The 25,868-nt window shown below is 47.9% G+C and overlaps 1 protein-coding gene across 2 annotated transcripts in view; it reads left to right on the top strand.

The window, feature by feature from the left end:
* FBXW8 (F-box and WD repeat domain containing 8) overlaps positions 1-25,868 on the top strand; it is a 118,956-nt gene that overhangs the window by 75,152 nt on the left and 17,936 nt on the right. For both annotated transcript variants that reach the window (XM_060193025.1, XM_007529353.3), the window contains exons 6-7: positions 6,590-6,786; positions 9,149-9,355. In XM_060193025.1, coding sequence (XP_060049008.1) covers positions 6,590-6,786; positions 9,149-9,355 — 404 coding nt within the window. The remainder of the gene's footprint in view (positions 1-6,589; positions 6,787-9,148; positions 9,356-25,868) is intronic.

The following is a 25,868-nucleotide window of genomic DNA, read 5'->3' as shown; positions in this document are numbered from 1 at the left end:
TATTGTCCCTTTCTAGATTTCTTAGAGATAACCCTTTCTCTTACACATCTTCACTCTTTCCATAATGCTCATGCATGAAACAGTGTTGTGATCCCGGCGCTAGTTCAGAGTGAAGCACCTTTGATCCAACAGTTGAGGTTTGACCGTGGAGACAGGCAGGCACCTGCTCTCTTCTCCGGTTCCCAGTGTGGGGCGGAGAGGGCCGCAGGCTCCGCTCGCAGGGATTATGCCCTGTGCGAAGACTGGTGGCAACGGCCTGTTCTAGACACCGCTGCTGAGCAGCTGCACAAAGCCTGCCTTTGCTCAGCCCAGGCACAGTCTCTTGTTCCACCTGTCCTGTCCTCGCACACAGGGTAAGTGTAGCAGCCCCCTTTTGGGGTGTCTTCTTGCTCTGTGGTGTCTTTCCATCCCCTGTAGATTTGGGCATCTGAGTATCTGGGTATTTGAGTCTTTTGACTTCATCTGTTTGCTACTGATTCATGGACTAGAAGGAGGTGGGTGGGCCTCAGCCTTTCAGACTCAGTGGGACGCTTTGAGTGGAGTGGCATCAAGAGAAGCTGGGGGGACAGAGGGAAGCAGAGATGAGGGCAGTGGTGCCTACAGGAGATACACTGCATGGTTCTACATGGTTCTACTTCTGGTCCTGATTCTTTGGGTTCTTCTTAAATCCCATGAAACAGCCCTAATTCCTCTCTAGTCAGCTTTCCTTTCGTATTCAAGTCCGTCTCATGGATTTCTCATGTTTGTTATAACCAATTTTTTTTTTGCTAAAACTTACCAAGACCAGCATTCAGTAAACCATAATTAAGGTTCAGCCACTTTGAGTGATCTTAGTTTACTTATAGTGACCATCATAGAAAAAGGGCAGAACCCTGCTACTCTCTGAGTCTACTCAGTAACAAGAGCCAAATCCATCTACCGCTGTGTCTGGGATATGAAAAACATGGCCTTTAAAATAAAGTTACATCAAATAAAAAATAATCACCTGCTGCAGAAGTGCATCTGTTGTGTTCTGACAGCCCCAGACCAGTTCTTCCTTAATGCCATGCAATGGTGTGGGCTCAGGGAACTTGAGATATCTAGGGAAGTTAACTGCTCCCTGGCAGAAGGGGACTTAAATAGGGTGAAAAAGTAAAACCTGGGGAGTCGGGCGGTAGTGCAGCGGGTTAAGTGCACATGGTGCAAAGCTCAAGGACCGGTCTAAGGATCCTGGTTCGAGCCCCCAGCTCCCCACCTGCAGGGAGTTCACTTCACAAGTGGTGAAGCAGGTCTGCAGGTGTCTGTCTGTCTCTGCCCCTCTCTGTCTTCCCCTCCTCTCCCCATTTTTCTCTGTTCTGTCCAATAACAAAGACAACAATAATAAATATAACAATGAAATACAAGGGCAACAAAAGGGAATAAATAAATATTTTTTTAATCTTTTTTTAAAAAAAGTAGAACCTGTGTTTTGTCTCATTGCACTGTTTTTATGTTGTATAAAGTATATTTACTTAAGGTGTTAGTCAGTGTTTCTCTCCAGTGTGGGTTATGTGAGGCTTGCGACCATGTCTTTTCTACCTGCCCCAGTGGAAAATGCTTAGCAGATGTCCTGGAATATCATCTCTGTGCAATTAGGAGCTCTTCCCTGTCTCGCTACTACAGTTTCTCCATTGTCTGGAGTAGGAACTGTCCCAGAACAGGGCCTCAATAAATACCTGCCAGTGTCTTCCTGCCTTGGTGCCTTTTTGGCTAAATATTGACATTGAAATAGAGCATTTGCCTTCTTATAATTCATTTACCCACTGTTCAAGCCCCCTGCATTTTGAGGTTATAAAAAATAGCCAAGGTATTACTTAGTTAACTAATAGCTTGACCATTTATAAAACTTTCAGATGACTTACTATGAAAGTGTGATTCAAACTTCCTTCCCTATGAGCTCCTGTGTCAGTTCCAGATCACTTTGCTGGTGGCAATTCAGTTACAAAATGAAATCATTAGTCTTCTTGGCAACAAAGTCTGCATGGTTTAATAATGTTAAAAGTGGAAGTGAATGAGCACTAGAAGTGATTATTACATGGGTATAAATTGCCTTTATCTTATTATTTAAGCCTCTTTGAAAGGTAATTGCCTGCTTGTGCAAAAATATTAACAATGTAGATAGGACTTATTACAATATGTAGAAGAAATTTTTTTTAAAAAAGTATGGCAACAGTAACACAAAGGAGAGGGGCTGGGGCTGGGTGGGGGGAGTGCCAGCCCCCTGCTGTAGAGTTCTCGTGCTGTGTGTGAAGTGGTGTGAAAGCACGGTAATGCAGACTCCTTCAAGTTATAGACGTATGTTAAAATCCTAAGACAGTCAATAGAAAAACACAACAACCATTGTGACTAATAAGCCAGCAAAGGAATTAAGATGAAACAAACACACAATCCAAATGATCCAAAAAGTGGCATGAAGGAAAAGGGGGGAGTGGTAGTGAGGGAAAGGAAAAAAGGGGTGGGGGGTGGGGGTGAGGAGAAGCAAAGAGCCAGGGGCACAAATAGGAAGCAAATGGTACAGTAGTGTAAATCCATCCTCTTCAGTGGCCACATTAAGTATAGTCTCAGTACCTCAATCAAAAGCAAGACCACCTATCTGTTCTACAGGAAGTCCACTTTGCAGTATAAAGACACAGGGAGAAAGAACAGAACAGTAGGTGTTAATCTTGACACTCATCCAGACAAAGCTGGATTTTAGATTTCAGAGTCAAAACTATACCCAGGGATAAGGGTCAGTTACTTAAGAAGCCATCGCAGTCCTAAATGCTTATGCACCGCTGGCCTCTTTGGAGAACTGTGCACATGGAAGTGACCCTCCCCACCCCCGCTGCAAGTGGGGATGTACTCAGGCTGTGTGCTTAACAGTGGCAGTAGAGAAAATGGACAAAGATGACAGCATAACAGGGTTCAGAGGAGAAGGCTGTGACCATCAAATTGATGGCACCCTAGAAGTATGCTGCTGCTGTTGTTGTTTTTCTAACATTCACTTTTTTATATATTTATTTATTTTACCTTTTGTTGCCCTTGTTTTTCATAGTTGTTGTAGTTATTATTGTTGTTGTTATTGATGTCATTTGTTGTTGTTGGATAGGACAGAGAAATGGAGAGAGGAGGGGAAGACGGGGGCGGGGAGAGAAAGATAGACACCTGCAGACCTGCTTCACCGCCTGTGAGGCAAACCCCCTACAGGTGGGGAGCCGGGGGCTCGAACCCAGATCCTCATGCAGGTCCTTGCACTTTGCGCCACGTGCGCTTACTCCGCTGCACTACCACCCGACTCCCGGAATGTATGTTTTTATAAAGACCCCCCTGAGCCTGTGAACTCAACCTTGCAGTGAAGGATCTTTATTGCATACAGTTATGTTGGGGGAGGTGATGCCAGTAAAACCAATACTTGATTAATAGTGAAAAATGTGTGTATAGATAAACTCCATGTGTGCTTAGTGTGAGCAGGAACTGAATGACTTCCACACTTGGCAGAATGCAGGGAGAGTCTGATGGTGTCTGTCAGTTACTCGTCGGTCTCCAGTGGTTTTACGAAGCCGCTCATTGTGCATTCTAAACCCTCCTCACCATGGACAAGTGGTTTGGGACCAGCTGGTTAACAACAACTCCCCACTTCTGCTGCTTCTCCCTGTAAAACGAGTGGTGGTGCTTGTCCCAAGGTGGAGGTGAGCTCTCCAGAGACGAGATAAACACATGGTCTAAACGCTCAAGAGATTTGTGCAAATAGCAGCTTTTACCTCTCTCTAGTGTTTAGCGTGATGTCTGCAAGCAGATGCAACGCGGAGCACTCAGGGGCGCGTCTTGGGAAGTGTTTACTTGAGTCTGGCACCTTAGACCACTCGGCCATCCTGACACACTGGGGGGCAAGGCTCGGAATGCTCCCATCTCCTGCTTCACGTGTAGAGCCTCTGGCATCTTCAGCAGGGTATCTGTTTCCTCTCTGCCGGGAGTATTTACGGGGGGGGGGGGCGGGGGGGGTGCTGTAGAGCCTTTGCTATCTGCTCCCGCTCCCCCGAGTTTATCATCATTCTTTGACAAGTGCACAGTTTTACTTCTGAAGCTGTCACCTGCTTTTAATCATAATCACCTACTTAGCCTGCTGATAGCTTGAAAGTCTTGCAAAGCAGCCTAAATATATTGTTTTCCTCCGACTCTCTGTGTTTCTATAGTGCTGATTGGTATTTGAAAGTATGATCCTAAGTTCAAAGCACTTACTATTTAGAAACAAAGTGCAAGGGGGCTGGGTGGCGGTGCACCTGGCTAAGTGCACTCAGACCCGGGTTCAAGCCCTCTCCTCGAGTGGTAAAACGTAACTGTGCTGGAGATGTCTGTCTCCCCCTTCCCTCTCAATTTCTCTCTATCCAAATTCATAATTAAAGATATTTAAAAGAAGACACAGTCTGGACTAGGTGGTGGTGCACCTGGTGTGTACATGTCACAGTGTGCAATGCTCCCAGCCCCCACCTGCAGGAGGAAAGAAAGCCTCATGAGTGGTGAAGTAAGTGCGAGTGCGGGTGTCTCTGTCCCTCTGTCCCTCGTCCTCTCTATGTGCCGCCTCCCTCTCAATTTCCGGCTGTCTCTACCCAACAAATAAATAAATAAAAATAAAAACATTGTTTTAAATAGACAAAGTTGAGTTAAAAAAAAGAAAAACAGATCCTTAAGGGGGGAAAAAGTCAGGTTTTATCTATTTCTAATCTGTTTGAGATAACAAGAATTTATAGAAAATGCTGGACTCTCTAGGTGAACAGCAGAGCAGAAATCAGTGTCACCAAAAGATTAAATGTGCTTTAGTGCACGGTTGGTAGTGTAACATACTTTAAAACAGAAGTGAAAACAATTGGTCTGTCTCTGCATTTTGTATAGTTTATCTCCTTTAATCTGTGTGGCTGATAGTGTTATCTCTAGTTTTACAGACATGGGTCTTGGGCGCCTGGCTATTAATTAACTTGCCCAAGGCCATCAGCTAGCAGGTGGCAGAGCTGAGCTCAAAGCAAGTAGCAGCAGACTGTATTATCACCACAGACTTTTTCTTTTTCTCAGTGAATTTTGAAAAACAAAACCGGGTGGAATTGGAATGGCACCTTATCTGACATGCTCAGAAAGTAACCATTCTCTTGGGTGAATCTTAGAGTGCAAAGGAATTGCTTAGTAGGGAGAAATCATGGGAATGGCTTGGTAAGACAGAAAGAATAAGCGACATCCCAAACACGAGAATGTCTGTATTTTTTGACAGGAGAGCGTAGGGCCCTGCAGACCGCTGGCTCTCGAGCCAGAGCACACAGCCCCAGAGTGTCTGTTGCCTGAGAGTCTGCATTTCTGGTGAGTACCCAGGTGATGCTCATGCTGCTAGCCCAGGAACTGGGTGTCACTCCTGCAGGCAGTTTGAGAAAGGTGGAGACACACCGCCAGTGTGCATACATTCATCTGGGTGGGACATTCAGGGGCTGGGGCATGGGGACTTGCCCCACAGATGCGGTCTGGTCAAACTCAGACCTCAGAGCAACAGACAAGCAGCTAAAAAGCGCCGCTGTTCACAGCACATAGAGGTGGGTGGCGGTGGGGATGTAAATAGACCTGTGAGGCACAGCTGGCGTGCAGGCTTCAAGGCTGTGTGCAGCCAGCGGAGCGATGGTCTAGGACAGCCCTGACGCGTAGCAGAGGCTCGCTAACCAGATCACAGCTGCTCAGCCATTGAGATGCAGTTCTGTTCTTCCAACGTCTGTCTCAGAAAAAAATAATTTCAAAGAGCGTCTTTTAGTTAAATTTCAGAATACAAAAAGGGATGAAGTATACATTTTCTTCCTCTTGTCCTTTTCCCCTGGTTCCTTTCCTCAGAGAGCAAATGGTATGAACCATTTCTCTACCTCTCTCTCCCCGTTCCCTCTCAATTTCTTTCTCTCTCTACCCAAAACTAAAAAGTGTTTTATGAAGTCTTTCAGCTTGATCAGTTAGATTAATGAAAGTGGTATTTTCGTTTTTCTAATTGTGGGTGAAGTGTGTGTGTGTGTGTGTGTGTGTGTGTGTGTGTGTGTGTTTTGCCAACAGGCTTATCACTGGGGCTTGGTACCAGCACCACAAATCCAGCACTGTTTCCGGTGGCCATTTTTTCCTTTTCCTTGTTTCTTTCATCTATATAGTCTCTCTCTCTCTCTCTCTTTTTCTCCCCCCCCCCCCTCGTTGGCAAGGACAGAGAAATTGAGAGGGGAGGAGAGAGAAAGATGGACACTGTTAGACCTGCTTCACCACTCCTGAAGTGTCCCTCCTACAGGTGGGGAGCAGGGACTTGAACCCTGGTCCTTGCACATAGTAATGTGTGCACTTAGCCCAGTGTGCCCCCACCCAGCCCCTGTGGGCGAAGTTTTATATCTTTTCCCCACGTTGATGTGTCTGATGTACTTATTTTTCCATAAGCAACATACTCATATTCTTTGTTCACTTCTAAATATATTTTTTTCTTACTGAATCTCAGAAACCTCTTAAATATTAAGGAATAGATTTCATAAAATCATACATAGTAAGTGAATTAAAAGTTGTTACCTACTTTGTTTTATGTTTCTCTCTTTAGGATTTCTTAACATTTGGGACCTACGGGCTGGGAAGTACCCTACTCACCGTTTTGAACATGATGCAAGAATACAGGCACTGGCCCTCAGCAAGCAAGATGCAACTATTGCCACCGCCTCTGCATTTGACGTCGTGATGCTGGGCCCCAATGAAGAGGGGTATTGGCAGATCACTGCAGAATTTGAAGTTCAGAAACTGGTGAGCTTTTTAACTCTGGTCACTTTGCTCTTCATTCTTAGACCCTGGGTCCAGCTTAGTAGAGAATGCTGGCAGCTCACACTCGGCCAGGACTTCCTGTGGGCCTTAATCCACACAGCTCCCAGCAGTCTTGTGACATAGGCAGTGCTGGCGTTTTCCCCATCTACCAGGAAATGAGGGGATCTTTGACCAGTGGATGGACTTGCCATAGTTACAGAGGCAAGGCATGATTCAGACAGGAGGATGGACGTCAGGACTAGAGCTCCTCCCCACTGTGGTCCCAGCCTCCTTTGCACTAACAGGACCTCACCCCTGCAGGCCTGTCATCGAAGTGAAAATGAATCCCATGATGGCAGCCCATGTGGCAAGGAGGTTTCCATCCTATCCTTTCCCCATCCCAAGATTGTTCTCCCCTGGAATTAAGGGTAACTCCTGAGTGAAGATGGACTTGCCTGAGTGGTAACTGGCCAGCCCTGCCCAGGGCACCATGTGTGCACCTGAGCTGCCTTCAGAGCTGTTGACATCAGAGCTTCTCTCTGAGTTCAGGTGTCTGTGAGCCTCTTTTTGTGTGGAAGGAGGCGATTTGGGGGCTAAAGGAAGAGCTCAAATCAGTCTGTGCTGAATTTGGGTTTAGTTTAAACAAACTTGACTTTGGCACTAGTAGGAGAGCAAACAGAGAAGCCAACACTGAAAAATAAGCTGATGCCCTGACCTGGATCAAGTCCCATTCTGTTCCCTTTTCTTTTGGCGGGAAGCCTGTTAGACTTGAATAGCTGGAAACCCCTTGTGTCTCTGCTTCACCTCCGTAAGCTTCTGTCTCATTAATGATCAGTCTCTGCAGTTGGGCATGTGACCGCTAGCTCATTCTCACCAAAGGACCTGATGTTGTCAGCTTATCTTGAGGGCTTGTTTATTTTTCGTAGGTGCAACAGTGCCATATTTCTGTTTGTTCTCCAAACTACCATGTGGTTTGGTCTCTGACTAGAGAACTCTATAGTCTTCCAGTAGCTCCATGAACTCGGCTACCTAAGATGTGAATCCCTGTGTAAAGTGCAAATCCTGCCTTGGCAGGAAGTTGACATCCTGGCACGGACTGGAAGCTTTCTGCAGTCGTTAACGGCTCCAGAGGCACAGCCGCTGTCAGTCTGAGCCTCCTGACCTGTCAGAAATCCACCGTTAAGATGAAGCGAAATAATGAGAGAAAGAGAGAGGAAGCAACCAGCCATTACCAGAGGCATTTGTGGTGACACATTTGTATTTTCTCACCCGGATGAAGCGTTGCCACAGAAGGTGCTGTCACCGAGAAAGATGCTCCCGGCCCATAGAGCTGGACCGTTTGTGCCTTCCCCAGCTAGGTGCCCCAAATTGCAGTGGCAGCGTTCCTGGGTTTGTGATGCCAGCCTAGAACACCCATCCTTTGTGATAGCCCTTGGCTTTGGACACGGGGGCTGCTGCTCACAGTGTTGGACCACAGCTTAGCCGGTGTCAGTGTTTACTCACTCTCGGGCTTCCATGGACAGTCCACAGATTGAGGGGGAAGTTTCACAAGCAGTGAAACAGGTTTTCAGGTGTCTTTCTCTCTCCTTCCCTATATCCCCCTCCCCTCTCAGCTTTTCTTTATCCTACCCAATAAGAAAGAAAGAAAGATGATCATCAGGAGCAGTGGATTCATAGTGATAGTCCTGGAGGCAAAAAAAAAAAAAAAAAGTTGGGCCAATAACCCATAGAATTTAAGTAACTGGGATCTGTCACCACGTCCCTCTCCCCTTCCTGCCCAGCCTCTCGCCAGATTACATTGACCTTTACTAATACTGCAGGTGAAATTTACTTATTAGTGAATTTTCATTTTGTATTTCTGTTTTTAGTGTGTTTCTTTGATGATGAGCATTTTCTCATTTGTGTAAGAACTCTCAGTGCCTTGGAAGTCGGGCGGTAGCACACCGGGTTAAGCGCACGTGGCGCAAAGAGCAAGGACCAGCATAAGGATCCCGGTTCGAGCCCCTGGCTCCCCACCTGCAGGGGAGTCGCTTCACAGGTGGTGAAGCAGGTCTGCAGGTGTCTATCTTTCTCTCCCTCTCTCTGTCTTCCCCATCTCCCTCCATTTCTGTCTGTCCTATCCAACGACAACATCAGTAATAACTACAACAATAAAACAAGGACAACAAAAGGGAATAAATAAATAAATATAAAATTTTTTTTAAAAAAGAACTCTCAGTGCCTTATTTCCTGTGTACAGTCCTTTTACCTGTCTTTTGTTGATCTTCTCATTGATGTGTAGGAGGAATTGATATATTTTTACCTGATCAGGAAGAATTGTAGATAGGATCTTAAGAACTAAAGAAAGTCTTTAACTTTTTAACAGGTTGACTACCTTGAAATAGTTCCAGATACTGGAAGGTACCCCGTGGCAGTGGCTACCGCTGGCGATCTGGTCTACCTGCTGAAAGCGGAGGACTCCGCCAGGACCCTGCACTACGTCTACGGCCAGCCGGTCACCTGTCTCGACGTTTCAGCCAGCCAGGCCGCTTTCGGTGTGAAGAGTCTGGGCTGGGTGTATGAAGGAAACAAGGTACAGAAACCACGAGATGTGCAGTTACCAAACCGAACCCAAACGAAACTATTGATGGGTTCTTCCACAGGGCGATTTAAAAGTTAAAAGGAACTTACCACTATCCATGTGGGGAAACTATTTAGGCATTTCAGAGAGGGAAGGTAACTGTTCTGTCTCCTCCTTTTCCACAATCCCATTCCAATCCACTATTCACATTTTTCAGATATCCAAATAGAAAGTTTTAAGACGTATTATACACTTGTAAAAGCACATCTCTGTGGAAATGGGGTCATAGTACACATGCTGTTGTGTACATAACGTGTTTATTTCGTCTATGTTGAAGAGCGCTGCATGTCAGCGTGTACCAGACATGCTCTCCCTGGGACCCCAGCAGATGCTCAAAACTGGTTTTCTGCTTATGCAGCTCCCTCGCCGATGGCTGCCGAGGTATCACTCACTGCCTTATGTACACACAGCGAGCTGCAGTGCCGTGTGGCACAGCTGAGCTGCACCCCCAGCAGCCACGCTGCTCAGTCAGAGTAGAAGATGCTGATGGGCATTGCCAAGTCTCCTCTAAAAAAGCTGCCTCCTCATCTGCGCTCTTGCTGACAGTACATAGACTCTTGGCCTGATGACTATTTTATTCACAATCACTACCTGGCATCCTACTGTCCTGACTTTAGGCCAAGTACTCAGTCTGAAATGTTTTAAAACTGACCTCTAGAACTTTTCTCCTCCTCCTCCTCCTTCTTCTTTTCCTTCTTCTCCTCCTCCTCCTCCTTTTCCTTCTTCTCCTTCTCCTCCTCCTCCTTCTTCCTCTTCTTCCTCTTCCTCCTCTTCCTCTTCTTCTTCTTATGCAATGGGGGGGGGGGGTAAAGTTTGAGTTGGCCAGTTCTTGGCCTTAATGGAAGGACGGAGGGACTCATGTAAGGCAGTGGTTCCTTCTTCCTTCCCCCAAGGAAGCAAAGAAACCCTTTTCCACAACGTGGTGCTGTGGGCTGGAGAAGAGCCAGGCTCTGGGCTTCTGTACTTTGTGGTCTAGAAGGTCCTGTCTCTCTCTGACTCTTCTGAGCGAATTGTTTGTACAGTGAGACAATCATAATGACTGTATGAGAGAAACCAGTCACAGAGATGGTTCAGCACAGAATCAGATTTTGAGCCTGATTTAGATAGGCATGCAAGCAGACGCTTTTAGAGGGAGGTGAAGGGGGTTCCTCTCTGATGTTCTATTCCAGTTCCAGCTTAACTTCCTATTACCCTGAACCTCCTTAAGCAGGCTGAGCTCCTCATTTGTAAGAGAGAGTTCTTGCCTACCTGCTTCATTGTCTTGGAGGATAAAATGAAAACATGCCTGCAAAGCGTTTGGTGTGAGAAGTGGCCGTCCATCACTCCCTGTGGACTTCCTGTTACCTCTGTCCCTCATGGTCTGGTGCTGGTGTGGTATTCACAAGGTGTTTCCCCGAGTGTGAGGTCTTATCTCTATGCAGCTGTTCATTGACTTTATACCTCAGTGCTCAAAGAATTACAGTCCGCAGGATTCCAGTGATCTGTTCTTCACCTAGTAAGATACGCCAAGCAGCAGAGAGAACAAGTTGCTTACTGCAGATAGGACTGTTGTCTGGGGGCCTGTTTGTTGGCTGCAAAGTCTGTGAGGAGGTAAATCCTGTGGTTCCTTTGCCTGGGAAGTGAGGGAGGCCACTGGTTTCCTTTTGTGGACTTTGAAAAAACTTGTTCAGTCCTCAATGAGCTCATATATTGAGAGAGGAGAGGTTCCTTGCTTTCTAGTTTTTCATCCATTAGGCTCTACACCTGGGTCATCTCATTTATTTCTCCGTTCTCAGTGTAGTGATGTGATTATCATATCTAATACTAGCCTAGGTTAAATGTTTCATATTTTAAATTAATTTTTTATCTGGCAGGTCCTATTTCCTTTTGACTGATCTAAGTGGGTTATTTCTACAGTAATACAACCATAGTGGGTATATTTGAGAAAATGCATAAGGGGATAGTTCCACTGAAAATTAGAAAGGGGGGTCGGGCAGTAGTGCAGCAGGTTAAACACACATGGACCAGCGTAAGGATCCCAGTTTGAGCCCCCGGCTCCCCACCTGCAGGGGGGGTCACTTCACAGGCGGTGAAGCAGGTCTGTAGGTGTCTGTCTTTCTCTCCCTTTCTCTGTCTTCCCCTTTCTCCATTTTCTCTCTGTCCTATCTGGCAACAACATCATCAGTAACAACAATAATCACGACAATGATAAAAACAAGGGCAACAGAAAAAAAAAAAAGGAAAATAAATTTAAAAAAATATGTTAAGAAAAAGAAAATTAGAAAGGAAGCCTGCTTTGGATATTGATGACAGTGGGCAGCTTTTCTGAGTGACTCTGAACATTTCCAGCCAAACTAAAATCCTTAAAAGGGTTACTTGATGAATAAACCAGCATTAGGAAATTTCAGATAAGAAGTTTGGAGTTCCCCTCAGGTAACTTGTTGCTTGGTGGTGTCCCTTGGGTTTAAAGCTGAGAGGAAGTAAATTTGCTCCCAGGATATGTTTAATTGTCTCTGCAGTCCGACGGTAGCATTTAGTGTGCAAACAGTAGCTGAATACACCACCAGCCATCAAACACTTGTGTGGGGGAGACTGGTGGTGGTTTTCCGGCATAAATACCACCCGCTGGAAGTGAGGGCAGCCAAGCTTTAGCTCTGAAACATTGCTTATTTTTGCAGAGGCCAGACTTCCCAGCTCATTGCGGTTTATAGATTTTCTGCTTCCTGAGATAAGCCTTTGTTTTTCAGACCTGGAGCTGCCCTGTAACTTGTTTGTGTGGCTCATGCTATGCCTTGGGTGACTCTGAGATTTAAGGACCGTCCTGCTAGCCCATAATGTGAAGTCGTTGCCCCCAAACAGCCCACGTGCGGCGTGCTCACTGCCGCTTTGCAGGTGGACGCTGAGCTTTGGCTGTAGCTGGACCTCGCCCTGGCAGCCTTGTCCTGGCACATTCGTGGGGCTGGTGTGGGACTAGCAGCAGCCGAGTTTGTCCAGAGCTGCATACCTTGTGTCGGTGTCTCTTGCCTTTCTGTGTAGGAGCCAGACGAAGGGTCCATGAGAACAGCGAGGTAGGTTTCTCCTTGTGTTCGTTTGTTCTAGATTCTTTATAGAAAACTGCGGGGGTAGTTAGCATAATGGTTATGTAAAGAGACTCTCATGCCTGAGGTTCCAAAGTCCCAGGTTCGATCTCCTGCACCACCATAAGGCAGAGCAGTGCTCTGGTTTAAAAAATAAATATAATTTTATTTTATTTGATAGGATAGAGAGGGCAAAGGGATAGAGAAGGAGAGACAGAGACACCTTAGTACTGCTTCACCGCTCCTGAAGTTTTTTCCCTACAGGTGGGGACCAGGGGCTTGAACCTGGGTCCTTGTACATGGTAATACATGCACTTAACCAAGCACACCACTGCCCAGCCCCCCAGGTTTCTCCATCTGTACCTGACACAGAAATGGGGGATTCAGTTGCGCTCCATCAACGATTAGCTGTGACTGCAGCAGACGGCAGAATCCAAACAGCGGTATAGAGTTTTAGCCCAGAACTGGTGGAAGTAGCCCGGGGTGCCGCCTCTGTTTGGGCTGGAGAACATCCTTGCGCCCTGTGCTGACTGCACTAGCGTCATAGGTGCTCTGCACACCTGTCCACGCGTGAGTCTGCCCTCCAGCCCGCCATGTGTGCACCACAGGTTGTTACAGAGCGCCAGTCACATTCCTGGCACTGGGGTGTTAAAACATCACTAGGCACAGGTTTCAGCAAACTGCTACTAATCAGATAAGCTAGGTGTACTAACAAATGGAACTTTCCAAGGAAAGGACGCCGAGTGGTGTGGGGAGCATTCAGTGATGCCATGACTGTCGGCTTCATCTGCTGGTCCAGGCATTTACAGCATGGGAGGGGGGTTTCAAAGAAAGGGTCAGTGTTGTGGTCCTTCTAGGCTTGCCTGTGCCCAGGGAGTCTCAGACTTTGGAATTTCAGAAGTTAAAATTAGGGCCACACTTGGGTTTGCCAGTATTTTCTTTGGATAAATCATATAATGGAGAAGGAGAAGGGGAAGGAAGGAAGGAAGGAAGAAAGGAAGGAAGGAAGGGAGGGAGGGAGGGAGGGAAAGAAAAGGACTATTACCTATGTTCATCCTTAAAAGACCATACCTTCAAACATCTTCCAAAGCTGTTTGCTTTGACTAGGGAGTTGAGAAATCCACAGCTTTTTCCTTGAGCCGAATCAGTGTTGACACTTCCTTGTGTATTACTGCAGAAATGGTTTTGTGTACATAAGCAAATCAGTCATGCATGCCGTTGCCCCTACAAAGGCTGTACATGGAGATATAGTAAATGCTCAATAAATCTCCAGCAGAGTGTACATAGGTGCACTTTTGAGTGTTCCTTAATCATCTTGGTTAATCCGCTGTTCACAGAGGTTAGACCCCTCTCAGTCTTGTTGTCGTGATCAGGACTCAGTCCCCATGAATGTGTTGGTGTGTTAGCTTGTGATCTGGGCCCAGATTGCTCGCTCTAGAAGGAATGTCTTGGAAAGTGGTAGAGGGCAGTGCGTCCTGTACCCCCAGCATCTGCTCTCTCGTATGGACTCTACAGAGAGATGGCGGCAGTATGAGGCCAAAGCAATATTCAGAGATCTGCTTCACGCTGGCCTTCACCGGAATTGCTTTCTAACTGCTACCAAGGCGAGTGATTACCTGTCAGGGTCACTGGATTCACTTGGAAACAGCGCAGTGGGAGGACAGGCCCCTCAGGTCATCAGGTCACCATATGGGTGGAGAGAGCTGCCACTCACAGTGGTAGCTGCGCCCTTCTCAGCTTGCTTGAGACTGTCTGAGGGAGAGTCCATTGTCCTTTGAAGACAGTAAGCTGAGCTGCCTCTCTTCTGCAAAATGAGGAGTGTTGCACACAGGATCTCCGGGCTCTTGAACACCCACATGCTTTAGTTCTTTTGACTCAATGTTTCAGTGACTTAACCTTCCTCCTTCACTTGTAACAGTCGCGTTGAGCTGATCCACTGCTGAAGGCTACTAAGTGCCTTAGGACTTCTGAAGTGGCTGGGGAAGCCACCGCTCTTGTGTTATTTCTCTAACAAGATCTCTAACAAGATCTCTGAAGCCTTACTGTTGGCGGGAACGATTAGTGAGCAAATTGGTTTCCATCAGTTCCTGTGTCCTACAGGACGAGATGTATGTGGTGAAAGGGCTTCTCAGAAGCCTTTTGCTCTTGGATGAAAATGGATTCTTAAGTTTTGTATATTGATCATTCTTGAGCTCTTGAACTTCACGGACCTCAGTGGCCTTAAAGGTAAGCATGCTAAGTCACTGTGACTGTAAAAGGAAGAAAAAGCACCAGCAGTAACTGCTCCAGCCTCTCTCTTGATCATGCTGTCATGCAAGCACTGTGAACTCTGTTCCTGGAGTCCTTTGTGCCCGAACACCCATTTAAAATTAGTTTTATGCCTCATGTTTCCTGAACCTGTCAAAAATAACTTCCATCCATGAAAACATATTTATGAGACTGTATCATCTTTATTAATTCTCTTGCTGCCTGAATTAAATTCTGCTCTCTGAGGGTGGAGGGTTACAAGATAGAATTGCCTCAGTTAAGAGCATTATGTTGACAATGAGTCTCCTACCTCACAAAGGAAGAGAGAGATCCACTTAGGGCTCTTAGCATCACTCTCCGTCTCTGGACATATTTCCTAATTTAGTTCTGAAGTACTTGGCATTCTGTACGCGGCAGTACGCGGTGTGCATCCTAATCAGCGAGATGTGAGTGAAGTAATGCAGAAGGCCGGGCCCAAGAGACAGGGACATTTGCTTGGCGCTGCTGCCTCAGCTTACATCACACTGTAAAATAACTGCTAACATCTCTTAGGATAATCACTCCTGGGCGTGGATGTGAAAAGACTGTGACACATGTCCTGAGTTGAACTGTGCATCTGAGAGAGCTGGTGGGAGCAGAAATGCCTCACACCTGCCCCACACGGGGAATCCACTGCTTGTTCAAGCTCCCATCCCCGAGGAGAAGAAAAGCTTGGTGTTGCATAAGCGGGGTGGGCACTTGGCAGCTGCGTCTTTGGTTGTGAGAGAGCGCAGAGCACCTCTCAGCTCTGGTGTGTGCAGCACCTGGGACTGGGTCGGACGGGGAGCCACTGCCCCAGCCCAGGATGGACATCTTAAAACCGGGACTTCACAGAGCAAACATCTCATCTTACTGTGCTTCACTTTGTTCTTGGAGAAGTTTAGGAAAGTGTTTCCAGGGGCCAGTGTGGACTACTGAGTAATGCCCTCTCGGCTGCCGCACCGTTTCGTGAGCATGTAGCAAACACGGTCTCTAAGAAGTTCATGTGGAGAGAGGGAGGGAGGGAGAAAGTCAATGTATGGAGAAGTATTTTCAGCCAAGTCAGGGTCTAACCATTGGGGACTGAGCGAATGCATTGGAGGCAGGCCTCGGCTGAGTTACTTACACACCTTGGGTTCCCAGTTTGGAAACCAGGGGTAGTAGCTGGGAGAGGAGGGGTGTGCCCTACACATGACCGGTGCTTGGTACTCCTCCTCCACCTCTCACGCCCACTGGCCGTGAGGCCAGGCTGGAATTTGTCTGAAAAGCCCAGCTTGGGGTGGTCCAGGCAGAGGCCACAGACCTGGGACAGGGTCAGAGGAGGTCTGTAAGTCTGGGTGCCCGTGCCTTAGTGCTTACAGTGGTGGCGGTCAGGGTCTGTGGCTCTTTGCAAGACTTGTTTCCCCAGAATTGCCGTGAAAGAATGCCTGTACTGGGATGCTTTATTAGCGTTGCTGAGCCAGTGCAGTGAGCTGACGTGAGTGCCCACTCAGTCCACGTGAGAGCCTGAGATGTGAAGCCTCACTGAAGAGGGCAGGTGCTGGGCTTTCGTCTCCACTCACACTGACACAGCTTTCCTGTCTCAGTGGCAGTGGTGTGATTGTCCAGACTTTAAAACATCAGTAATTTGAGATTCTGAGCAAATTCACAAGGCCATCACCTTGACGTGTGTGATCTTCCCTGCCTTCTCTTTCACCTCTGGGATGAAACAGTCTTACCCAGAACCTTTCTAGTGATTTTCCTGACTGTTGATGTGGGACTTCCATTTTAGTTTGCCGTTCCACACTCAAGGGCATGCAAACTCGCATCAGCCTTTTTTTGGCGGGGGGGGCGGGGGGGGGAATTAATGTCTTACAGAAAATACAGTTATTGGTACATGTGCAAAATTTCTCAGGTTTCCTACAGAGCACCCCCAGCCTAGGTCCTCTGCTACCATCCTGCACCGGGACTTGAAAGACATCCCCCCCTTACTCCCCCCCCCCAAGTCCTTTACTTCGGCACCATACAGCAGACCCAGTTCAGACTTCACATTGTGTTTCCCTTTCTGGCTTATCTCACTTCACATGATTCCTTCAAGCTCTATCCAAGAGGAGGGGAAGAAGGTGAATTCATGTGGTCCGGGAGGTAGCACAGTGGATAAAGCATTGGACTCCCAAGCAGGAGGTCCCAAGTTCAGTCCCTGGCAGCACATGTACCAGAGTGATGTCTGGTTCTTTATCTCTCTCCTATCTTTCTCATGAATAAATAAAAGGTGATCATTTAAACAGGTGAGTAGTATTCATATGTATATATAACATATATAGACCACAACTTGCTCAGCCACTCACCTGTTGTTGGACACCTGGGTTGCCTCCAGGTTTTGGCTATTACAAATTGTGCTGCTGTGAACATAGATGTACACAGTTCTTTCTGGATGGGTGTGTTTGGCTTCTTGGGATATATCCCCAGGAGGAAAATTGCCTGGTCATAGGGTGGGATCTCTGCTTTTTCTGTTCACCTGGTGGCTGGGTGAAGCTTTGGTTTCTTTGTGCCAGATGAGTCTCTATCTAAGTGGGACCCAAGCGGCAGAAAGGTTTGGAAGGGTTGAGAGTCTGCTTGCTTGCTAGGCACTGATATCACAGAGACCCCCTTGGAGAAGCTTGTCCTCCGCTACGTGCACACGTGCGCGCGCGCATACACACACACACACACACACCCTATATCTGTGCCAACAGTTGAGATGGGTGGTGTGGATTAGGGGCAGAGCAGGAGAAAAAAGGAACATAGAAATGGCCTGTGTGAATCTGAAGCCCAGAATATTTTAAACACTTTTCTGCGTTTGCAAACACCTAGCAGCTTAAACTAGACTCACAAAATGTTACAAAGTCAAGAACGTTTGCTTTTTATTCGATCCATCAGTAGTATGATTTATTAATTTACTCAGCACTCCGGCCTTCTATAAGACACTGCATCAGAGAGCTGGCTTATAATTAACTTATCAATTATTGAACTGCAGCTGAGTCTTCTAATGGACACAGAGTTGCGTGCTGGCCTTCTCTCCATGTGCTGTTAATTTTCCGCACTCTGTCAAGGCCGAGGCAGACTCCCGCTCTGCCCACCTCCAAGGGGTCACATTCCAAGCTAAGGCAGCATGGAGGAGCAGTCAGGGTCACACTGTGTCAAGGCAAGGGCAGGAGTCACCTCAGTTTTGCTGTAGACATCTTCTCCTTAGGAGCCTGAGGACAGCTGACCAGAACCTGGGCAGATGCCTTTAGCTCTCTAGGTTGGCACCTCTGGCCAGACTCCACCAGGCCCCGTGACTGGCCGCTGTGCATTGTGATATGAACTCTTAACTACTGCTCACTGTAAGTTTTCAAAAGATGCATTGAAAATGACATGAGTTGGGGGTCGGGCGGTAGTGCAGTGGGTTAAGAGCACATGGCATAAAAATCCCGGTTCAGGGAGTCAGGTGGTAGTGCAGCGCATTAAGCACACATGGCACAAAGCGCAAGGACCAGCAAAAGGATCCTGGTTCAAGCCCCCGGCTCCCCACCTGCAGGGGAGTCGCTTCACAGGCAGTGAAGCAGGTCTGCAGGTGTCTATCTTTCTCTCCCCCTCTCTGTCTTCCCCTCCTCTCTCCATTTCTCTCTGTCCTATCCAACAATGAGGACATCAATAACAACAATAATAACTACAACAACAATAAAAAGACAACAAGGGCAACAAAAGGGGAAAATAAATAAATACAAAAGAAAGAAAGAAGGTAATCACCTTTAAAAAAAAAAAAAAGGATCCCAGTTCAAGCCCCGGCTCCCCACCTACAGGGAAGTTGCTTCACAAGCGGTGAAGCAGGTCTGCAGGTGTCTGTCTTTCTCTCTCCCTCTCTTGTCTTCCCCTCCTCTCCCCATTTCTCTTTGTCCTATCCTACATCAATGGCAACAGTGGGGAAAAAATGGCCTCCAGGAGCAATGGATTCATAGTGCAGGCACTGAGTAATAACCCTGGAGGCAAAAAAAAAAAAAAGACATTAGTGCTTCTCTGCCCCACTCCCCTCCTACACCTGCCCCCTGCCCTGGCCCCACCTTTGGGGTCTCAAACCGCCTGTCAGCCTCCCACCTCAGGGTTCCTTTGGGTCCTGCCACTGGTGGCTGTGTGTGAGGCCTCGGGCTCCCGCTGTCTCCATCCACTGCTCTCATGCAAGCTGCAGATTGAGCCCTGCCTTTCAGTGAGCCTCCCTCTTGCCTCCCGCCTCCTCTCCTTTCAGGAAAGGTCACCCGGGTCCCACTAACAGGCCGATTCACGGTTTCTGTTGGCTCTCAGGGACCATCTCCCTCCTCAGATGCAAAGCACACGGGCTGCACACCACACTCGGATTAGTTTTTTAATTTTTAAAAAAATGTTATTATCTTTATTAATTGGATAGAGGCAGCCAGAAATCGAGAGAGTAGAGGGAGACACCTGCAGCCCTGCTTTACCACTTGCAAAGCTTTCCCCCTGCAGGTGGGGACCAGGGCTTGAACCTGGGTCTTTGTGCACTGTAACATGTGCACTCAACCAGGTGCACCACCTCCCCACCCCTGGAACTGTGTTTTTTTTTTTTTTTTGAATGAGAGGGCAGAGCACTGCTGTGGCTTATGATGGCACCAGGGATTCAGGGCAGGGCCTCCAGGCATGTAGGTCCTGGGCTCTAAAGCCGCTAGCCTGTGCCCCCAGTCCTTACACACCGACACTTCGGTGCTGATACAAATCTCAACCAGCTTGGCCTCAAGTGGAGGCAGGAAGTGAGTCTGTATCTGAGGCGCACTCCTGTCATGGCTGCCAGCCTCTTGGTTTGGGAGGCAGCAGAGGAGCACTGCAGAGTCTCAAATGCCAGGACTCCCTAACTCTGTCCCCACCCCTCCACACTCCACGCGCCACATGTAAAATGAGCCGAGTCATGATATGCGCCGCAGAGAACTGGGGAGCTCAGCTGGGAGGCTGCCCACAGCCGTGTTCTGCGTCTACGAGGAAACTAAACATCAGCCATTATTGGTAAGCGTGTCGTCAGGAGTTAGGGCAAGGCATGGTGACATGTGGTGACACTGGGACCGGAACAGAAGCACTGGCCTCTGCCAAGTGCGCCCTCAGCAACCCTGTTACCTGTTTGTGTGGGGCCAGGGCCGTTACTCAACATTGTTTAGGGGCTGGGAGATAGCTCCCTGCTAGAGCACTTGCCTCGCCCACCATGCGCAAGAGCCTGGGCAGCGTGCACGACGCTGGAGGGGCCGTACCGTGAGGCTTCTGTCTTCTTGCCTTCCGACTCTCCCTCTCTAGCAAACTAACTAAAATGAAAGGTTGGGCCTTGGGGCACAGCTTGGTGGTATCACACATACTCAAAGCCGTGACTGATTCTCTGGAATGCACAAGAAGAAATGCAAGTTATTTGAGCTCCGGTGTCTTTGTGTACAAGCTGCTGACAGCATGGACGGGGAGGTGGTGCGGCCCTGACAGCATGCACAAGGCCCTGGGCTCAGTCTCTCCCGGACTGCGCTGAAGTATAGACGCAGGATGTCGCCAGCCTTCCTCTGGTACTTGTGAGAACCAAATGGATTTGTGTGAAAGGAGTAGAGTAAGGTCAGGGCAGATGGAGGTGTACCTGGTGGGCACACACGTCACCACGCACAAGGGCCTGGCTCAGGCACCTCATCTCTACCTCAGGGGTGGAAAGAGCTTCTCTCGCCCTCTCTCTCTCTCCCCCTTCTGTTTTTCTCTCTTGCCTCTATCTAACCAATAACCAAAATAAATAAAAAAATTTAAAGACTGATATTTACAGCCTTCTCTTGTACAAAGCACTGCTGGGCATATGCCTGCCCGGCCCAGCGGAGCGCCCTGTAGTGTTACCGGAGGTCATTCTGCCCTCCAGGGTGTGAAGGAGCCCTGGCTGACTCTTAGCCCTACATGATGTTTCCCTGCAGTCTCTCTCTCTCCTCTGTCAGCTGTCATGTATCTTAGTGTCCTAACCTTAGCAACATTCTGCCTGTCTGCACCCTTCTAAGCTTTTGTTCAGCCTAACTTGGAGCCACAGTGGAATTGTCAGATTAGCCAAAAGAAAATTGATGACTCAGCCAGCAAAATATCCTGAATTACAGATCCTACTTCAGTTACGTTTACAGGTTTACAGAGAGCTTCATGTAGAGATCTGCCAATTTTATTAGTATCTTTAGATTTATTGATTTTCATATGAGAGAGAGAGAGAGACAGAACACTGAACACTACTCATCTCTGGCATATGGTGGTGCTGGGGATTGAACCTGGGACCTCTGAGGCTGCACACAGACATATCTCATGGGAAGCTTCTCCCCAACCCGATCTGCCCTTTTTCCATATTCAAGTTGCTTTTATTTTTTAACAGGTCTATTACTTAGTTTCCAGACCCCATTTTCTCCCATAGAGAAATGGTATTTGACAGTAACTTTCACTGCTGACTTTGTATACCATGTAGCCATTTGTGGTATTTCTCACATAAGCTGAGAGGGAGGGAGGGAGGGAGAGCGCTCCAGGAAGCAAAGCAGAGAGCCTGTGCTGCTCCCTCCACAGAGGAGGCCTGCCTGCCTTTGTTATGTCCTCACTCTGGTTGTGGGAGAGTGTGGCCTGGCTCATGTCGGCCTGGCTCCTCACCCATGCGCACTCCTGCTTTCCGCGTTCTCGTCAGCCTTAGGTCACAATAGGTGTTCTTTTGGCCGCACTAAGGTCCTTTGTAGACATCTGCCCACATCACAAAGCCCACACGATTGGCACAGCTTACACAGTTGGCACTGCCTTCCCGGGCAGCGTCCAGTCCTGGAACCGCGGGGGTTGCAGGTGCACTGGCACGTGGTGGCGGGGGCGCGCGGGCCTTGCCTGCCTGGCGCCTGGCGATGCTCAGCAACACCGTCCCGGCCCTGCAATATCTTGGCCTCGTGGGCTTGTCACTCCAATTAAAACTTAAACATGAAGCAGCCCGGCCTGCTTCTCCCTTTGTGCTGCATCGGAGTGCGGCCGGTGCCAGAAGCACTTCATGGAAACGGGAGGGAGGGCTGTGGGGCTGCGCTTCAGGGCCCCGAGCTCACAGCAAGCGCAGCTCCTGCCGAGTGTACCTGAGAGGCGAGCTTTTGTTTGCCAACAGACAGTCACCTTTGGGACGGGGTGAAAATCATTTTCCACACACAGATACGCTGCCTCATCGGGCCCTGCGCTCTGACTTATCTCTGGCAAGGACTCACCAAATAGTCTCTCTGGCTGATTGTCAAAAATTACATCATATCAGAGTAAACTGCTTTTAAATCAGACATCCATTATTCATGTATATTAACTGCTTTTTTATTTTTTTATTGGCTGGTTTGCGTATGATTTACTCTTTTCTCACCAGCCCCCCCCTTCTCCAATTGTCTCGCTCATGGTTTTTTTAAAATCTTAGCTCATCTGTGGATTCACAGGGGCTCTTCACTTAGCTTAGTGTGTGAGCATCAGTATACAGACCCTGCGCTTTTTTAATAAAAACCTGGACCACCTCCTGTGGGTCGCGTGTCAGGTCAGAATAGCAGCCTGGGTCACTGGCAAGAGGTAGAGTCGATCCCAGTGGCCTAGAGGGCATTTCCTTTTGTGTGTCTCACTGTTTAGTGATCATGACTAGCCTGCAGGATCTGTCCCAAGTGAACGTGTGTCTGTTGGTCACAGATGACATCGCAAAGCCTAACGCCATGGGTGGAGGCGAGCTGACTCAGTGCCTTCACCCGCAGGCCGGGGGACCTCTTACTGGAAGGCTGGTGTGTCGCTCGCTTGTAATCGATAGGCCCGGGCAGGGAAGCGTATGTAGCACTTACTCATTCTTTCATCAGACACACACCAAGTCCCTCGGATGTGCCAGACACCACACACCAGGCTCCAAGGAGGTGAACGTCTGTTGCAAGCCATCAAGCAGGAGGGCCCCTGTGCCGCCGGCATCTTTGGAGTCCGGGAACGGTTCTCGACTCAGGGTCTCTTCAGACGAGCAGCAGCTAGATGCAGTTTGACCCTCTCGTTTGAACCCACACCAGCACCACTGCTGCGGCTGCAGATAGTGTGTCCGTGTCCACGCTCATTCTCCAGAATCTGTGCTCACGCTCTTCCCAGTGTCGCAGATCTCTTTTTTCCGGAATGATCTTTCCATCACCCAGAAATACGTTCTCTAAAAAGTATTTATTATGTCTGTGTAAGAGAGAGTTTCACAGGAGATGGAACATGTGGTGCCAGGGGTCAAACCAGGAACCTCAGGCATGCAAGTCCCATGCTCTACCAGTTGAACTATCTCCTCAGCTGCCAAAAGTATTTTTTTTGGTGTTGCCATCAGGGTTATTGCTGGAGCTGGGTGCCAGCACTCACTATTTTATTTGACAGAACAGAGATCATTTGAGAAGGGTGGGGGAGCTAGGGAGAGAAAAAGATAGACTCCTGCAGCCCTGCTTCACTGCTTGTGAGGCAGCCCCTGCAGGTGGGGAGCAGGGCTTGAACTGGGCCCGTCCATCACACAGTAATGTATGCACAGAATGCACAGAATGTGAGCCACTGCCTGACACCCCTCCAAAACAATGTATGTACTTTAAGAGTTCCTCAGTGAGTCTCCTGATCACAAGTGAGGGGGTGGGGTGGGGAGAAAGAGAATGAGAATGTGAGGTGTGTGGAGAGCCTTGGACATGCACGATTTCCTAGCTCCAGGTCACTCTGTCATCCGGGGAGGGACAGAGAGGGGGAGACACCCCAGCACTGCTTCCCGTGTGGTGGCAGAGTTCAGACGCGCACACAGCCTACTTGGTGAAAGGCCGTCTTGCTAGTCCTCGATAGCTGGCAGTTACTTTCTTGGCTCTTTGAAGAGGTCATTGGTTTTGATTCCCAGTGCTGCAGGTGAGAAGCTGGCCGCCAGTCTCTTTGGCCTTTCTTTTTAGGGATTATTCTCTTCTTTCTTTCAGCTGCTTCTGACATCTTCCCCTTGTCTTTGTTTTCTGTGGTTTCACACTAGTGTTTCTAGGTGTGGGTATAATAGTTTTCTTGTTTGGGATTCCTTGTACTTTTTTTCTGTCAGTTGTAGAAAATTCCAGCCACCCTCTTTCATTTGTTTATTTATTTACTTAAAGCCTTTTGTTTCCAGTGGGGCTTCACTGCTCCAGGCTGACTTTTTCAGATAGACAGACGGACACCATAGTACCAAAGTTCATTTCATCGTTGAGGGGACAGGGTCAGAGCTGAGTCCTGAGTCATGCACGTGACAAAGCAAGTGTGCTCGCCAAGTGAGCTGTCTTGCTGGCCCTTCAGTCATTCTCTTAATGAAATACCCCTCTCCCTCATTCTTTCTTTTTTTTTTTTTTTTCTTTTTTTCCCCACTAGAGATTGAGAGAGATCAGAGCACTGCTTAGCTTTGGCAAATGCAGTATTGGGAATTGAACCTGGGGGCTCTCTTGTGCAAGTCCTATGCTCTACTGCTGAACTGTCTCCTTGACCTTTTTCTACTTTTTCTGACTGGAACTTGAGTTGTATGTCAAACCAGCTTATTATCTCCTCTGCTGTTCAGTGCTCATTCTCTCTCTCTCTCATGCTGAATAAATTCTACAGACTGTTACATGCTGAATAAATTCTACAAATCTGTCTCCCAGTTCATACATTCTATCTTGGACTCTTATCTAAGTACTTCCCTTTTGATTTCTAGAAATTCAATTTGTTTTCAGATCTGCTTAATCGGTCTTGCTACTTTTGGTCCTCTCCTCTCTTTCCTGTAAATATTCTCTTTATCTGATAAATATATAATAGCTTTCTTCTTCTTCCTCCTCCTCCTTCTCCTCCCCCCCCCCCCCAGGGTTATTGCTGGAGCTCTGGTGCCTGCACTACAAATCCACTGTTCCTGGAGGCTATTTTTTCCTTTTATTGCCCTTGTTGTTTATCGTTGTTGTTACTATTGTTGTCATTGCTGTCATTGTTGGATAGAACAGAAAGAAACTGAGAGGGGAAGACAGGGGAGGAGAAAGACACCTGCAGACCTGCTTCACCACCTGTGAGGCAAACCCCCTGTAGGTGGGCAGCCGGGGGCTTGAGCCGAGAATCTTTTTTAAACAAATTTTTTAATTATCTTTAGTTATTTATTGGATAGAGGCAGCCAGAAATTGAGAGGGAAGGGAGTGATAGAGAAGGGGAGAGGTAGAGAGACAGAGACACCTGTAGCACCACTTCACCACTCGTGAAGCTTTTCTCCCTGTGGGTAGGGACTGGGGGCTTGAACCAGGTCCTTGTGCATTGTAACATGTGCACTCAACCAGGTGCATCACCACCCAGCTGCGAACCGGGATTCTTTTGCTGGTCCTTGCACTTTGTGCCATGTGTGTTTAACCCGCTTCACTATCGCCCGACCCCCATGTAATGGCTTTCTTACAATTCTTCTCTTTGCTTCTTATCTCTCATTTAGACTGAGTTGATTCTTTTTGTCTCTGATTTTATTTTTATTTTTATTGTGGGTTCATGGTTTTTTGGTTTTTTTTTTCTTAACCTTAATTGTAGCTCTTTTAAGGGGCTTGGGTTAAACATGTCTTCCTCCTGGGTAGAATCTAAGCTGAAAATACTTTAATTATGAGATGCAGGACTTGTCTCAGTCTTGCTAGTAGCACATATTTACACTTAACTTGTGGGAGGGCCTATGTCTGACTGCAGACTCTTGGGCAGACAGTCTTTGCCTGAGCCGAACCCAAGGCCTTCATATTCCCAGTCGGCTTTCTTTCCCCAGGAGTGACTTGCAGTGCACAGGCCCAGGGGCAGGGGCCTTGCTGTTCTGATGCTCCAGTTGGTGCTGGCCGGGATCTACCTCTGCTTCCTCCGCCCTCCAGGGCCATGGCATGACCTTGCCACCTGCGCCACAGCAGCCCTGACACCAGCACTCACTTCCCTGTCTGGAGAAAGTGTCCTCTTCTTTCTTGGCTTCATGGGGTTTCTCTGGATTCTTAGTTGATTGAGACTTCTGGTGTTTGCAGTCAGTATAAACAGGAAGATTTGGCAGACATTCAGGTGGAATCGTAGACCTGGACAGAGTCTGTGTGTTCTAGAACCAAATGTCATGGAGAAAGATCTATGGGACCTTCTGTGCTTAGTAGGACGAAGTGGTTCCTTTGTACAAGTCAGCAACACACCTA

Source organism: Erinaceus europaeus, chromosome 6, assembly GCF_950295315.1.
Source record: "Erinaceus europaeus chromosome 6, mEriEur2.1, whole genome shotgun sequence".
Classification (NCBI taxonomy): Eukaryota; Metazoa; Chordata; class Mammalia; order Eulipotyphla; family Erinaceidae; genus Erinaceus; species Erinaceus europaeus.
Note: the sequence above shows the minus strand (reverse complement) of the source record. Positions and strands in the feature narration are given on the sequence as shown.